Genomic DNA, 16,217 nt, shown 5'->3' on the forward strand with positions numbered 1-16,217 from the left:
CCGGTCTCATCTCGCCATTGCGGCACGTGCAGTTAACTAAAACTGAGTGGGCTGACAATCCGGGACTGTGAGGGGATGAGGGGCGGTGAGGTCTGCGTACTTGACTAGTAAACGCAAGTTCATGGCTGAACGGACAACCTAGTCATGCTAGTGTACATGGATGGCCTTGGACCGGCTGGTGAACGCCTGCGTCAAGAAGGAGTCGGTAAGCAGCTGCACTTGCTCAGTCATTTCATCCAGCTGTGCTTCCACAGACTCAAGATCCTCCTTGAGCTGATCGATGGGCGACCTTCTCTTCTTCACGACCTCGATGTCCAAGGCCAGCAGCTTCAGGTTGAGGAGCATAGAGCGTTGAATATTGTCCGCCTGATGGGTGATGTAAGTCTTCTGACAGGCTCGAGCACGTTGAAGGTGAACCTCGTTCATCGAGTTGGCTGCTTCTCGCTCGCTATACCTCAGCAGCTCCTTGATCACGATGGCATGAAACTGATCCCTGCTGATCTCTCCGTCCTGCAAGTCGTCGTCAACGTGCCAGTCAAGACGACTGCATCCCTCTCGTCACCTCGCTGCAGAGGGTCCGCTGCATCGTCAACCTGCAACGCAAGCTCAGTGAGATCCACACGAACCATCCTTGTTGAGATACTGCTCGAAGTCATCCTGTCAGCCAATGTCATTGCCTGCACTGCTGTGGAGATCGAAGACTTGCCGGAGAAAGCTGCACTGGGACGGAAAGCCGCATAGCCAGAAACCCGCTGTTGATCTTGTCAAAATCTAGCATGCCTTCCTCGGCGATGTCCAGCGTCTGCAACAACAACGCACACATCAGAAGATGATGAATACGGTCAAAGTTCGATCAAAGTTCCGACCCGAAACAGCGATTGGATCCTATCTTCGAGATCCTTCTTGTCACTGAACTTTGCGATCATCTCTATTACAGGGTCCATGACTCCTGATATTCGAGCAGCCTGTCGCTTCTGCTCCATTTCAAGCTCGTGCGCCTCTTGCTGTGGACCATCGACAGAGTGAGGAGAAGGGCAACCTGGAAAGCACAACATACTGCTGCAGTCTTTTCTATGGTGATAGTTTGAATGAGCTCATCAAGCAAAACAGCCACGACGACGTTGATTAGCACAACACCAGTCTGGTCGAGTTTGAGTGTTGAGCGTTATGGGAGGGCAAGTGACTCACCGATAGAACGTAGGACGAGAAGAAGAGAGCAACTGCACGATCAAAGGTTCCTTTCTCGGCCATGTACACTGGCCGAGCGACATACGAGGCCCACGAGTCTCCCTGGAAGGTTGTTAGCCGTTGAAATCTTGCGTGTAACAGGGCTCACCGTGGCAATCTGGAACATGGTAAACAAGGAAGCACTCAGCGTTCCGAAGAACTCAGGCTTGACCTCGCTGCATGTAGATTCATCACTTCCAGGAAGAGTCGTCAAGAGAGGAATACCCATAAAGGTTCGTCGCCAACACGGCATACGAGCACGTCACTATCATCAACAACCCCAGAGCTGAAGCCACTGGCCGTATGGCCTTCTGCAGTCCTCGCAGGATCCGCTTGAACGATCTCAGACGTCCCAACACTCGTAAAATTCGCAGAATCCGAACTGGTCGAAGCGCCTATGGGCCGAATTCAGTACAAATTGCAGAATAGGGAATGTACAGCTGGTTACCTTGACATCGAACGTTGCAGCGATCACTGATATGACTATGACAACAATATCCACAGAATTCCATGCTGAGCAGAGGATAAGACGATAATAAGAGGTTTAGAGGATGAGCAGTGAAGTCAGGAAGAGATCATCTTCGTCTTACCTTGAATCACGAACTTCTGTTGCCAGCGTGGAATGTGGCCAACCACCATAACAAACAATTCCACCAAGAAGAACAAAGAGCACCCTATATTGAAGGCCGTCACCGCACCGTCACTCAGCAATCTTCCTGCTGAAGTTGCGGTTGTGTAATAAACTTCTGTCTGATACAGCGTCATAGCAACAGCGAAGAGAATGACGGTAGAGCACGTCGCTCGGTAAATCCTGTTTTTGTATAGTTTGAGGCAGTTCACTTGCAGCCATTTCCGGTTGCTGTTTCCAATCTTGGTCTTTTCTGTTTGGAGCTTTCTGGCCTTCTTGGAATCTTTCGACGCTGTCGTTATGTTCGAGAACCATTCATTCAATTCCTTTTCATCCCTCGCTTGGAAGATGAATGTCCTGTAACACACGTCATTCATCATCATCACCATAACTGAGATACTCAGACCTTCCACTGTTCTTTCCATCTTCGGATGTTTGTATGTAAAACACCAAATCTGCATTCATGGTATTCGCGTTCTTCCTTGTCTTGGTTGGCCTGCGGGATGACCTCCGCTTGCTGTTCCCTTCTGCTGCGTCAATCATGTCATCCAGTTCAGTTCCAAACCCCACGTCCTGTATTTCATGCAACGGAATGTCATCGAGCACTATGGATGGGTTGCTCGGGTTGGCGAAGCAAACGGTGAAGGAGGTCAGGACGGCAAGGCGAGGCTGCCATGAGATTGACGAGCTGTTCAAATCATCCTCGTCAGGGAGGTGTCAGGACAAGGTCAAGAGAACAAACAACTCGCAACAGTCTGCACAGGAGCACGCAAACAGCATTCAATAATTCAACAGCCGATCACCTCACGATCTTCTTATATAGAGTTCCAGAAAGAATGATGTCTTCGGTAGGCATGAAAATATTGCGCTGGCTGCGGAACGACCCGACGCTATAGTTGTCATCGCTCACGTCGCTCAGCTCGTTCCCCCAGTGGTTCCTCCTCGCTGCATAACCGTTTCCCTCATCCCCCGATGAGTCGCCTCCTCCTCCTTCTCCTTCCCATCCCCCGCCGCCTGGCCGCCTCGACGGCAGCGGGTTGAACATTGCGGTCAAACCGGAGGAAGATCACCACCGGTGCTGCTAGGCTAAAATGACTCGGGGGGAGGGGTACTTTCTACGAAGGGACGGTAGAGTGTATGGGTATCCCAGGTGAAGTCACCATTACGGGTGATATAACCGTCAAAGAGGGGGGTACTTGGGGTATAAATTGACGATAAAAGGGGGACTTGACGATAAGGGGGTGGGTGTCGAAGGGGGTGGAGAGTTCCCTGAACATTTGACTAAAATGATAAGTCAATGCACTTGACCGTCGGCGGGCCGGGCCGGGCCCCGGCCCTCATCATCGGGTCTACCTGATTGTCAGGCTCGGCGTCACGGCGTCCTGACTTCCGTCGTGCCAGTCAGATAGCGCCGAGTTACAGTCTATCTCTGATGCGCTCCTCACAATGATTCTGGTTTCGTGTGCATTAAACTCACATGAAATGTGTCAGCAACATTTTAGTGCATTAAAAACTTGCACAATATTCATACAATTTCAGCACAATCTCCGAGTATAATTTCAGTTCAATTCAAGTATTGGGATGAGAAGCCTAAACAACTTGCGGCTAGTGAGAGAGCCTGATTGAAGAGAAGAGTCATCCGAATGTGTAAGGCTTGATAGAATTGCATGAATTTTCAACAGCAACATGCCATGATTGAGCATGTAATCCGGCGAGGCTCATTATCGACAGAGCACAAGTTTGTTAATCGGAGTACAATGACGTTTACAAACTCCTAGCTATGGTACCGTAGGTTCATGACAATGTACCCTATCTCCCTTAAAATCCACAATAAACTTCATTCATGTTCAAAACGAAAACTAGTTTTAAAAATGGATACGCCCACCCAACACAGAGCAACAATCCCAAACGCCCTTATCTATTCAATGTCCCGGGCCAATACCATTCTCTTTTCATATCGCAAAAGTGTGTTGCAAAAGCGGAACTCGCCATACTATGACATGTCGCAAATAGTCTTGCATTCCTCGATCAGCGGCATCAAAATGCGGTTAATCTCTCTGTAGAATTCCTTCTTTTCAGTAGACTGAGCGTACCACAGCTGTTCAATCCCAAACTGGGATGACCAAACTTCCTGCAACTCCTCGTCGGGGATGTAAGCAAATTCGTACACGGTGAACATGTTCTTGTGAATCAGCATACGATGATCCTTGATATGTTTCATGTACTCTGAAAAGATCTCCTCGTCCTCCAAGATTGGAAGGATCCACTGAGGTTTTTTTAAGTCGTCGGGATCTCTTCCGGCAATCTCAATCAAACAAGACAGTGCTACCACGTCCAGGTTACGCTCCTTGAGTATCTCATACGCAGTCTCCAGATCTGGCTTCACAATCTGTAGAGCGTAAAGAATGGGGAGACATTCTTCATCATCCAGTCTCCACTGGCACCAAATCTCGTAGGCATCCACGCTGGCATCGATGACATACTTGGCCATGTTCATACACAAAGGTTCTTGGTGGGCACGATCTACTTCAAACATCGCAGTGTACCCAAGGACTTCACGTATTTTCTTCGAGAACTCCGCGTGTATCATGGCGCGTGTTTTTATGGTGTGGTCTCTGTGGTGGCTTGTCTTTTGAAAGGGACCGAGGGGGGGAACTGGAAATATGCTAATAATCTTCAAAAAAATTATTTGTAAATTTTCAGCACATTTCAATTGTGCTGATGATATGCCAATAAGTTGCCAGTTCTTGCAGGTTTGGGAGATTTGTGTGTCAAATGTGCTAATAATCTTCAAATAATTTACTCGGAAAATTTTCAGCACATTTGAATTGTGCTAGCTAACTTCCCCGCGCAGGTTTGGGAAGATTTGTGGGTCAAATGTGCTAGTAATCTATGGTAATTTACTTGTAGATTTTCAGCAAATTTCAAGCTCCCCCAGCAGGCCCACCAACCTTGGCCGCCAACTTGGCAAGTTCCTGCCAGCGGCCAAGTTCTTGAAGGGCCCGGTATGAGGAGGGATGAGGGTCCCGATGGAACCATGGCCGTGATGGCATGCACGAACGCGATGGCCTCGTGCGGCAGCTGCTGTCGCGATGCCGCCGGGCTGACCGTGCGACCATTAAAGCTCCGAGGAGGAGGGAAGAGAGATCTCCACAAGTGGCTCGAAGAGGTCAGTGCCCTCCTGACCCATGCCTCGTCACATTGGCTTGCAGGTCAAGGTGAAGAACGATTTTCCAGAATTCGCAGTAAGGAAGAATGAGATGCCCACGTAGACCTTGTCCTCGATCCGAGGGAGAGATGAATTTAATGCAGGGGAAACGCCTTAGAAAACGCTATCCAATATAATCTTATGAAGGTAATGAGTATCAGGAGTATTATATGGATGCCATATGATTTGACTTGGACAGGCCGCAAGTGTAATGGAGAAGCAGGTGTGTGAGATCAACGTGATAGATCTCAGTATGGTCAAGATGTTAGATTTGTCTCAGTGTGGTTCGTTACTACCTCAGTGAGGTTGCACTTGAAGACTACCTCAGAGTAGGAGTACTCTTAGAATCCTCGGTTTTGTACCTTAGAATCAGGAGGATAGGTAGTGCTCGCTAAGTGTAGGACAGTGAATGGATGTTGTCAGGTGGATGAGAAGATTAAGCATCTCGACGACCTGGACTCCGACGAAGTACCTCATCCTGTTCTTGAAGAGATCCGTACCGACTAAACGCTTGTGAAAGATTGAACAATTGCGAGAGAAGCGTGTTCGAAGATTGAAGAAGATACAATACCTGTAACTAGCACGCTGATTCATGTGCTTGCTGACATGTATGTAGGCAGAACAAGTGGCGGGCAATGGGGACGGGCGATTATGTACAGGTGGAGCCATTCGAGGCCAGTGAGACATGTTGGTTGATGATGCGAACGCAGGTCTCAGAACGTGACTTGTTCAGCATGTTCAGACACCACAAGAGGTTGTTTAGAAGTGTTCTATCAGCTTCCTCTTCATCATCCCTCACTTCCTTTCTCTCTCCCAGGATAGTGGTGCACTTTTTCCGCGAATCGACAGAAAGATGCAAACTTCTAGATAGGAAATTATTGTCAACTTGATACCTAAGGTTGCGTAATCGATGCTTGTACAGGCATCTTTCGCAGTTGGCTGTGGAGCATGTAGAAACTATGTTTGTCAAGGTCGATGTGGAAAAAGTGACGTCACCCTGCTCCTTGTGCATCATATTCATCGCATGCACCTTTCCCAGGCTCCTTTCCTTGTAGAGAAGTTGAAGGTGAAGGTATGACAACCCTTGCAAGATTGTATTTGATTTCATTGACAATTAACAGGTGCTTCCATGTATGAAGTTGATGAAAGACGAGCAAGTCTTCAAAACCTTGGTAGGAACGCACTTTAACAACCTTCGCGCTCAACTTGAAAATAGATTGGTTTCGAAGAGTTTGGTAATCGGGATGAATTCAAGACTCGGGAGCTAGCAATATGCCTTGCTCGATACGAGATGATCAGGTACATGTGTTATGCTTTCCTTGTGCCATTGAAGTTGGAGATGGAAGGCACCCCGACATGTCCCTCGACGAGTTTGAAGTTGGTGACGAGGATGCTTTGCTAAGTTCTGATTGAAATTGGACGTCATTTTCGACACAAGGACGAATGTTGTATAGATCAAACATCCCTTTCAGCCTCGCAAGCGGTCGTAGACTAACTCTCACACCCCGATTCAACCCTTCTACCGGATCCGCTCACTTCTCACCGCATGGTTGTTTTGTAAGTAAATGGACCGTCCAATCATTCGAATAGACTCAGGAACCCAAGTACTGAAGTTTGCATTTCACCCTTATGCTGAAGGCAGTTACTAGCAGAAGAACAATTTATTAGAACACAAGGCGCGACATTCGCTAAACTTTGAATTGTCCAAATCGACCCTAGTCTAGAGGGAATCTGAAGTTTTGCCGGACGATGGTTGACAATTCTGCTCACTTTGTCCCAACAGATGTTCATTCCATGTCCAACTGAAGTCCTTGAAGCCTCCTACCACAAAAACACTTGAAAGATGGGAAAGTGAATATTTGTGTTTTGCTGTTAAGCTCGCACTCATCATGGTGTGGACGGCTTTGAAATGTCTTCTGAAATGTGATTTTTTCGGAGTGACATAGGAGCATTGGTTGCAGCAAATCCATGTCTCTTGTTTCGGTTCCGGAACGTAAACTTTGGTATAAGTTTCCGTTCGTTCTCGGATCCGTTCGCTAAAGATCTAGGGAGCTATCAGTGTACTGGAGGTGAAGAACTAGGTCGATCCACCTGTTTCCTGATGGAAATCTTGCAAGGGATACCTTCAAACTCTTGAAGGGCAGGAGCTTGACGATTCTTACTGTGGCACAACTCGATGACACAAGTTCTCGTCTCTCGAATATCGATGCCATCAGGATACAAGTTCAGGATTTTTCGCTTGCGGTTCATCTCTCCTGTAGTGCAGGGGGTGAATCGTAGTACATATCAGCACTTCCCACACGCTGTGTCAATCTCTCTTCTCCTGCTTCCTAGCGTTGCTTTTCAACCATTCCGTGTCCCTTCCATGTCTCTCACTCAGCCTCGAACCATTCCATGTTCCTCGCCCTCGGCTCGAAACGTTAATGTATGATCTTCGGCTATTCGCTATGAACACTAGCTGCTCCTCTCCTCTCTCCCCCCCTTTTCTCTCCCCCCTATCCTCTCCTCTCCTCTCTTCTCTTCTCTTCTCTTCTCCCATCAATTCCTCTCCTCTCCTCTCCTCTCCTTCCCTGCATTCTTCCCCCGCTACACGCTGTTTCCTTTTCTCCATTATCTCCCTTCGCGCCTCTCCTCTCCTCTCCTCTCCTCTGATTCTTCTTTCTTGTTTTGGTTTTCCCGCCGAATCTCCCACAGGGGTGGGTACTGAATGCTGAGGATCATGGGGGTGGTGGTGCTTTGACTAGTATCTGCAACCGGGAGTACCCCCTTCATGTACCCAATAGTTGAGGGTATCAAGGGGGTACTTTGATAGGGGGGTACTTTGATAGATTAGCAGCGCAAACTTTTTCCCGCCAACAAAATCAGCACCAGATAGTCTGACGTACAACCGCCAATGCCGCCGCTCTTGACATGCGACGTCGCTGCTGCTGCTGCCGCTCGCAATGCTCCTGTCCCTGCTCCTCATCTTCTTCGATGTTTCCATGAGCTTGAGTCGTTCCTGGTTTCAATGGCTTGCCTCTCTCCTGCTCTTCCCTGACATACCAGCACCTCCTCTAATCCATATCTTCTGCTTTGCTTCGAGAGATTCGTTGCACCTGCCGCGAACTCTGAATGCAGCTCCCTCCTTCTGTCCTCCTCTGTCGGAATCATCCTGCTTCTTCATTGCATACTCGCGTTCCTTCAGTTGACATCACAACCTAAGAGGTTCTTTTGTTGCTTCTTCAACGAGATAAAACAGTCACTCAACTTGCAATTATGGTGTGATCATCACAATGCCGACTTCATCCTTCAAAGCCCAATATCCTCCTCTCAGGAATCCTCAAAACATTCGTGTTGTGTGTCTCTAACTCTAAGGTTTTGCAGAGCAACTAACCGCGAAGATGCCAACCGAAGATCTCGTGCAGATGCTCTGGTCAGAAACCAGCGCTAGACAAGTGCAACTCGACTCCATCGATCGATTGAACATCGCAATCCTCTCGCAATGTTCCAGGGATCACCCTGCAGACACCCTGCAACATGTACAGGTGGATAATGCAATTCAAGCAGAGACGGATGTTCCTTCAAACGATAGTCTGTTGTGCTCTGATGATGTATTTCATGATCATGAAGTCAATGCTGACTCCGCTAAGCAAAACAGTGTCATAGAACCGGATGACCAGATCCGAGATCTCGATTCGAAACCATTAAAGGATGATGCTGAGACGTCGAAGACTCGGCAACGACGGCTGCAGTGGACGGAAGTTGATATGTTACTGCCTCAGCAGCCAGTCCTGTCGGAAGAAAAGCGCTCCCCGAACAAAAAGGGACGTCTCTTTGAATCGCTAGGTCAGTGTCTACCTCTCATGGTAATGCCGTTGATTATGCTAACAGAAGAGTTGAAAGCTGCGCTCTCCTCCTTGAAGCAAAGGCGAAGTGGAGGAAGAATTCGTATTCTCAAGAAGACTCTCGAGACCCTGGACGATATTGGCGTTGTCAAGTTGCTTCGAGCTTCAAAGAAAGAAGCACAAGCGAACGCTATGCTTCTACCGTACTGGACAGTCAATTTTGGAGAAGGCCTTTTCCTCAGAAACGATGGCAATGTCTTTTCTCGGAATAGAGTGCATGGCCCTGCATCGCGAGGCACCTAGGATGCCCGGAAAGCCTAATTGCATAACTTGAGGAGCAGGCGCTTTCTGCGTGAAATCGATGTGCGTGTAGCTCGTCAGTGCCATTGTTGGGATGTAATAAAACTGAGGTCACAGATACAGGATCCGAATGAAAGGAATCTTTCATGCGCATTGGTGATAATGTACATGGCAGGGGATCAGCAGGAGCGATTCAGCTTCCGGAGTAGATGGAGATTATGGAGTCAGAAGCCCCAGCAGCAAGGATCAGTCTAAGGGGATGGAAGCCAACGGAGCAGATGGGACCGATCCTCTGGCCGAGAAAGCCTTCGTGGTACTTGATGGTGTTGAGTAGCTCTCCTCCAGTGCTGATGACGTTGACCTGCGAGGAGATCAAAGACACTTCGAGGGAGGAGCGTGACGTACCATCTGAGCATCAGACCCCGTCGCTAGGACCGGGGCATATGGGTGCAACGCCATGGCAGTGATCCTCTCCTTATGAGCCTGGTACCGCAAGGAGTCAGAGCCAGCTCTCTCCTGTGCAGGTAGCGCCGCACTCGAAACGTCTTGAGTGAGCTCATAGTTCGGAGGTCCCAGATCTTGATCTCGCCGTTGCTCGCGGCAGAGATCAGCTGCAGTCCGTCAGTGTCCGAGGAGGAGGCGGCACGAGGAGCAGACCTGCGAGTCTGAGCTCAGCGGGCCGTTGAGCATGGCCACGTTGACAACGTAGGTGGAGTGCTCAACCAGAGCAGCGGGCGGGTTGGAGTTCATGGCACGGAGGTCGAGGATCTGGAAAGAGGTCAAAAGGTTCTTGCAGACAGGAATCGGGTGGGTCACTCGGATGCTTCCGTCGCTGCACCCTGCCAGAGCAGTGTTGGTATCTCCTGCTTTCATCGAGCAGACGCAAGAGACGGAGTTGTTAGTGCCGCTCCTGTAAGTCTGCTCCACGTCAGATTCTCCGCGACTAACTTGCTGTCACAGACCTGCACGCAGCGCTCTCTCGCTAGATCCCAGACGCGGATCAGAGGCGTTTCTCCTCCCACCACCAACTTGGAGAAGTCTTGGAGCATATGCATCACCAAACCTACATACAGTTCCGATCACCTCCCCGCTTCCTCCCACTTTCCCTCCCTCTTTCGCTCACTCGCTGGCTCTTCCTCTCCCTCTCTGTCTGTCTTGCTCGCTCGCTCTCTCTCTGCCTCTTTCCCCCTCCCTCCCATTACCGGGTCCACGGTTCGATCCTTGCATCTCAGGCACAGCTCGCCATCCTCCCACCAGCGTCTCCTGACCGCGTTCGCCGAACCCTCGCCATGCTGACGCGACATGTCACCCAAGTCTGGCTCATCGCAAGTTACAACCTCTGATAACGCCATCATCGGAGCCCGAGAGGATGAGGCCGAGGTACGGATCGTTCTGTTCCATCATCACCAATCTGATATCATGCGAGCACGACAGATACCTCATGGAGGAGGAGGAGAGAACTGAGCCTGGTGCCTGCTGGATTCATGTTGCGAAAGCTGTTGCTACAGCCCGTCATCTGCGAGACCGTGACATGTCAGCAGGACCACAGAAGTCATGCCTTTCACCTGATCCCCGTAGTGCCACAGACTGATGCAGTTGGTGTCGTCCCCTACAACAAGCAAGGGAGCATGCGGGTGGAAGACAAGCTGCCTTGGACAGCGACCCTGGAGCGTCATGGTAAGAGAAACGCGGCTCCTCTCACGGAAAGCACCTGGTTGTCGAGCAGAGCGATCTGATGGGGGATTGGGGGATTAGTCAAGTTCATGAGCTTCCGGGCGAGCGCGTTGGTTCTTAGCGCACAAGTCAGCACAAGTCTGAGTAGCTCCACACTCGCGCGACAGCACGATCACCTTGCCATCTCCATTCTCCTCCGCTGGTCCAACTCCGACTGCTCCTTCTCCATCTGGTTCGACTGCCAGCGCGTCAAGGACTGGGAGAGGAAGGTGTAGGAGACCTTGAGCAGCCTCTGCCGTATCAAGCCGAGGTTCTTCTGGTAGTAGCGGCTCGTCAGGGTGACCGGGGACTGCAGCTCGAGGGGGCCCGTTGATCTCCTTCCGTGAGCGTGCAGCGATGGGTCGACGTTGCCGGAGATGGAGAGAGAGGAGTCATCGAGCTGAGAAGCACCATGCAAGCGTCAGGCCGTGAGCGTTGGCAAAGCGGCAGCAGGATCAGCACCTGCAAGCTCGCCTCACGGACGGTCCGTTTCATGCTGTCCTCGCGCCCTCCAAAGAGCTTGGGGAACCAGCGCTTGGGAGACATGCGGATGTTGTTCAAGGCGCTCCGTTGCGATGGGGATGCGAGGGAAGAAGAACCGAAGCTCCCAACTGGGTCGCGCAGAGTCCGCAGGAGCAGAGGCCTCTCTGAAGGACTCGTCGACTGTGCGCCAGAGACGTTTACAGGAGAGTTCATAGGGTGCGAACTTCCTCCAGCATTGCTGGGAGTTCCAGGACGCTCTGCTGGGATCGGTCTCCCCTGCAGGAGGAGTGAGCAAGAGGAAGGAGGGAGGCACAAATTTCACCCGGCCCGGATCGCATCTCTCTTCGAGCCAGATGAGGAGCGCGCCTGCGGTCCGCGCGATGTCGCCGATGGGATCTCGTGAGAGCCGGAGGAGAGTCGCCACGACAGAGGAGCAGACCTGCTCAGACGTGGAGTGAGGGAACGAAGTGGAAGGAGATGAAGGAGGAGGAGGCAACGGGAGAGCGATGATCTAGACGAGCAGCGTCTGAGGTGAGGAGGAGAGAGGGGTGGGAGCCTGCGCACCTCGGTAGGGAAGGGAACTGCGTCATTGGGCTTCTCGTTCTCACGGTTGAGAGTCCTCGGGCGAATCTTGACCGGCGACCTGCCAGGGAGGCTGAGGAGGGTCAGGGTGGCTCCTCCCTCACGACTTACTTTCTGTTCGCCAGGGGGATGGGCATGTTTGACGCGTATGGGGAGTTGGAGGCACCGACGTTGTTCTGGCTAGCGTTGCCGCCGTCCGATCCCCCACCACCAGTGAGGGACTGATATATGGACAGCCAGTCGCCGTCCGCCTCCTCGATGAACTGAGGGATCATCACATTGTTGCCGCTCCTGTCCATCCCCCTTCCTCCCCCAGCTGACTTCCATCCGGCCCTCACGCAGACCTGCACAACTCCCTCCTCGAAGCGACGGATCAGAATCGCCAGCAGGAAGGTCAGCTCGCGTCGAACCACCGGGCTGGCATCCCCGAGGGTGCTGAGAGAGGCTTGGGCAAGAGCCAGCTCCTGATCGATCCTTGCCTTTACGTCCTCGTCCGCACGGTTCGCGGCTGCCGCCCCCGCTGCTGCTGCTCCTCCTGTCTTTGCCGTCTTGTTCTCTGCTGCGTTTCCTTCAGCATGCTCGGGCTTCTTGGGAAGAGCGTCGGAGGTGAGGGAGTCTCGATCAGAGCGCATGTACGTGCCCAGAGCATACAGAGCAGCTGCTCGGACCTCTGCGACAGGATCTTGGAGGAGGGTGACGATGACTTGGGGGAGCTGCTGATCCAGCGCCAGACTCTTCGCTCGCTCGTAGGAGGACCACAGCTGGCCGGAGCACAGGCAGACCCACTTGCGGATGTGGGGGCAGGAGGAGTCGACGTGGCCCTTGAGGCCGATGATGATGTCGCCCTGAAGGCACTTGTCCTTGGCCTCGGGTAGCTCGGAGACGATGACGCTGAGGATGACAACAGAGAGGGCTCGTTGGTTCGGAGGTAGGTCCGGGCTAGTCAAGCACTGAAGGAAGTAGGTGTAGTCCGTGTCGCGGATCAGATCGACGGTGCAGGAGCTGTCGACCGTTAAAATCTTAGCCCATATGAAGATGAGCGGCTCTCGGATGTGCTTGGAGGGGCTCTGAAGGAGTTTCAGCACGTAGGGAAAGACTCCGACTGAAAGAGCATGGTTGACGGCCCAGGAACCCATGTCGAGGAAGCGAGCGAGGAGGTTGAGAGCTCTGAACCTGTGGGCCTGCGATAAAAGCACCTGCAGCACGACGGTAAGGACAGGAGGCTTCGTCTCCTTCCTCCCTCCGAACTCGAGCCAGACTTCGAAGGCAGTCAGCTGCTCGACGAAGAAACTTGACGGCTGATACTCTGCTGGAGGGTCCGCCAGGACAGCCGGGAGCTGGGAGAGGCAAACTTCCACGGCAAGATCCCAGGCAGACCAGAGGGGATGCTGATAAGAAGGAGGAAGTTTAGGAACTGAGACTGGGTTGCAGTTGACCGAGCGGAGGATACGCTCGGCGAGAATGAAGTTCCTGAAGATGGAAGCGACGAGCAAGTCCTGACGGAACAGCCGCTGGAATAGCTCAGGGGGGAGGAGACTCCAGGCGATGGTGTCGGTCACGGCCGTGAAGATCCAGTTGAGCTCTCCGAGGATGGTCTGCAAGCAAACTCAGTCGTTCAGTGCGGAGAGTGACCCGACAGTTCCAACCTTCCTGTTGTTGAGCTGCCCGGGAATATGGTCGATCAAGCTCGGGTCAATCTTGAGCAGGGAGGACGATCTGCTGCAGAACCATCGAAGAGCCATCGTGATGGGCGTCGTCAAGCAGGAGGTGAAGACGTCGGCAGGGAGCTCAGGGTTCTGTGGTCGCAGATGGTTTAAGGAGAACAACACCAAGACAGGGAGGAAGACGACGAAGAGAGGAGGGTACGGAAGGGGGGAGCGGAGAGGAAGGAGCAGCAGAGACGTAGTTAGGGAGCAGAGAGGGAGCACGATGAGCCGGAGTTGGCAGATTGTGAGTGGTAGATGGAGAGCAGGGGGTGATGGAGTAAGGATGTAAAAGTTCAAGTACCTGGGGCAGCAGCTCTCCTGCGCTGCAAGCAGCAAGGATGATGAGATCAGCATCACGATGTTGTTGGTTGACAAGGACGCCAGCGTTGGAGCAGTCGAAGACGAAGACGCTGGGCGATCCCAACCAGGTCTGCAGGTCGTAGACAGAGAGGGGGATGTACTGAGTGAAGTTCTTGTTGAAAACCCAGATCTCGCTGTTGGCCGTCGGCCTGGGGACCCCATGGCCGTTGTAATGGAACAAGACTCGCTCGTCCTTGGCCTCCTTGCGCAGGTTGTCGCACAGTTTCTTCACGTCATCTACCTTGGGGTCGAGGCCCTGCTGGTAGTTCGCTCGCGGCTGCCATCGCCGGTACTGAGCCTCCAGCTTCTTCCCGATCGTCTCCAGCGCCTTCTGCGGGCTCATCATCTGGGGGTCGACCCAGCACTCCATGCGGGCGCAGGGCGAGGGCTTGATGACGTCAGGAGGGTCGACGCGGATGTTGAGACAAGCGACCAGCGCCACGTTCATCGTCTTCATCCTCTCCTTGAGCCGCCATGAGTTGATCTTGGGCTCCTCCTCCTCGTCGTGCGCTGAGTCCTCCGACTGTTGGGCGCGGGGGAACAGGACGGGCCTCCCCTCCCATGTCGAGGGCTCCGGAAGGTCCAGGGAGAACTCAAGCTCGCAGTCGACTTCTAGCCCCATGGTAGCTTCGATGCTGCGCCAAAATGTCAAATGGACGGTTGAGACGAGAAGAAGATGTGGTGGGAGAGGATAGCGGACGAGGAGCAAGGAGCAGCAGGAGAGAGGAAGAGTTGCAAGGGAGAACACGGACGAGGAGAGCTTACGTCATTGTGTGTTGCCTGGATGGTCTTAGAGAAAGTGGGTTGTGTCCAGTAGTAGTTTCATCCTGAACTTCTGTTCGTATTAGTCAATTGACTGTAGACAAACTCTCTTCCAGCATCCCCTTCCTCCACTCCATTCTTCCTGCCTGCCTCTGGCCCCTTCCACTACCAACCTTTTGCTTCCGTTTCTATCCCGAACTTAATCCTCCTACTCCCTTGTTTTTCTCAGCAACGATTTTCCTCCCTTCCCCTGTGCTATTTTTTTCTCCTTGGCCATACTCACTTGTTCTGTTTCCTCTTCTACACTCCACGAGCGAGATGGCTAAGTTCCCCTCCTTTCCTGTTCGATGCTGCTGCTGCTGCTCCTCCTCCTCCCCCCTCCTTCCTCGTCCACCAGCCTCCTCCCATTTTCTCCCCGTCCCCCTGGCATTGGCTTCCTCTCTCAACACACCCCACCCCTAGGATTTGATCACCCCACCCTACACTGAAAATTTTACAATATTTATTTTATATTAATATCACCCCTACAGCACAAACATAAGTATTGGTACCCGGTATATGGTAGTATTCCAGTACATTGTCGAGGTACCGTACCCCCTTGGATACCACCCCACCCCCTTCCTCCTGTCCATGCCCCCAAGTCCTCAGCAAACTATGCGTCCGCCCCTAAAAAATCCCCGCAGTGAAGCTTTAACCTCCTCCCCGCCCCCCCCCGCCCCCCGCCCCGCTCTCCCCTCCTCCTCCTCCCGGTCCTCGTCCTCGTCCCCTCCCCCTCCCTCGCCCTCTCGCTCCTCTCGCTCTCTCGCTCTTTCCCTTCCTCGTCTCTCGTCGCCATCCTCGTCCGCTCACGTGTCTCGTCATGACTGCTGCAGTGTTTACTTGGTGGCTGTGTACCCATTAAAGATCGAGAGCGCTGGCGAAGTCGAAGAGCAGAAGGAGCGCGACAGATGTCGGGAGAGCTTGAGGAGGGCAGAGAGGAGACGATTGAGAAGACTGGGGAAGTAGTGGGGGGGGGAGGGAGGGAGAGAGGAGGGAGGGGCAGGGAGGGCAGGGAGGACTCTAACAGAAGTCTGACACGATCTGGGAGGGTAAACAGTCATCAGCAGCATCGTCTGAGGTCTCCCGCTACTCACATAGAGCCCGGATCCTGCCATCATCGCCTCATGGTCCAGGAAGAAGAGGTTTCTCCCTGCACAGCAGCCATCCCGTCACCTCTTCTGCAGACCCTTCACCTCACTCACTCCCTGACAGCTCCTGCATCGCCTCCGCGCTGCTGTAGGCCATCTAGGGCAGCAAGTTCAGTCCGGGAGGAGAGGAGGAGGAGGAGGAGGAGGAGGAGGAGGAGGAAGGAGGAGGAGGAGGAGGAGGAAGGAGGAGTGGTTAGTGGTGGTGGTGGTGGTGGTGGTGGTGGTGGTGGTGGTGGT

At 52.5% G+C, this 16,217-nt stretch overlaps 6 protein-coding genes across 6 annotated transcripts in view; 2 read left to right on the forward strand and 4 right to left on the reverse strand.

Moving 5' to 3' along the window:
• Positions 1-147: 147 nt before the first annotated feature.
• GUITHDRAFT_148038 (hypothetical protein) lies at positions 148-2,900 on the reverse strand (the record flags this gene model as incomplete). The annotated part of the gene is given in 13 exon segments (XM_005820162.1): positions 148-510; positions 563-593; positions 623-657; positions 722-802; positions 867-1,004; positions 1,058-1,141; positions 1,189-1,290; positions 1,337-1,403; positions 1,423-1,622; positions 1,676-1,740; positions 1,818-2,212; positions 2,262-2,524; positions 2,664-2,900. 13 exon segments carry the CDS (start codon positions 2,898-2,900, stop codon positions 148-150), a joined length of 2,061 nt encoding a protein of 686 aa, XP_005820219.1.
• A 948-nt stretch (positions 2,901-3,848) lies between these two features.
• On the reverse strand, positions 3,849-4,346 carry GUITHDRAFT_120555 (hypothetical protein; the record flags this gene model as incomplete). The annotated part of the gene is made up of 1 exon (XM_005820163.1): positions 3,849-4,346. One exon carries the CDS (start codon positions 4,344-4,346, stop codon positions 3,849-3,851), a length of 498 nt encoding a protein of 165 aa, XP_005820220.1.
• Positions 4,347-4,892: 546 nt separating this feature from the next.
• On the forward strand, positions 4,893-6,476 carry GUITHDRAFT_120556 (hypothetical protein; the record flags this gene model as incomplete). Its single annotated transcript, XM_005820164.1, has 13 exons — positions 4,893-5,024; positions 5,068-5,123; positions 5,168-5,210; positions 5,263-5,319; positions 5,487-5,531; positions 5,584-5,636; positions 5,680-5,722; positions 5,774-5,817; positions 5,986-6,049; positions 6,103-6,135; positions 6,185-6,235; positions 6,280-6,362; positions 6,410-6,476. The coding sequence occupies 13 exons, from the start codon at positions 4,893-4,895 to the stop codon at positions 6,474-6,476; spliced, it is 771 nt and encodes a 256-aa protein (XP_005820221.1).
• A 1,967-nt stretch (positions 6,477-8,443) lies between these two features.
• GUITHDRAFT_120557 (hypothetical protein) lies at positions 8,444-9,190 on the forward strand (the record flags this gene model as incomplete). The annotated part of the gene is made up of 1 exon (XM_005820165.1): positions 8,444-9,190. One exon carries the CDS (start codon positions 8,444-8,446, stop codon positions 9,188-9,190), a length of 747 nt encoding a protein of 248 aa, XP_005820222.1.
• A 3,404-nt stretch (positions 9,191-12,594) lies between these two features.
• On the reverse strand, positions 12,595-14,653 carry GUITHDRAFT_81643 (hypothetical protein; the record flags this gene model as incomplete). Its single annotated transcript, XM_005820166.1, has 3 exons — positions 12,595-13,560; positions 13,612-13,761; positions 13,973-14,653. Coding segments are annotated over 3 exons (1,797 nt in total), but the record flags the coding sequence as incomplete, so codon positions are not given.
• Positions 14,654-15,852: 1,199 nt separating this feature from the next.
• The window catches only part of GUITHDRAFT_148043 (hypothetical protein), a gene marked incomplete at both ends in the record, with an annotated part of 1,541 nt that continues 1,176 nt past the window's right edge, over positions 15,853-16,217 (reverse strand). The window contains 3 exons of the mRNA XM_005820167.1: positions 15,853-15,873; positions 15,927-15,982; positions 16,035-16,077. Coding sequence (XP_005820224.1) covers positions 15,853-15,873; positions 15,927-15,982; positions 16,035-16,077 — 120 coding nt within the window. The remainder of the gene's footprint in view (positions 15,874-15,926; positions 15,983-16,034; positions 16,078-16,217) is intronic.

The sequence above is a fragment of the Guillardia theta genome (genome assembly GCF_000315625.1).
Source record: "Guillardia theta CCMP2712 unplaced genomic scaffold GUITHscaffold_187, whole genome shotgun sequence".
In the NCBI taxonomy this organism is placed as follows: Eukaryota; class Cryptophyceae; order Pyrenomonadales; family Geminigeraceae; genus Guillardia; species Guillardia theta.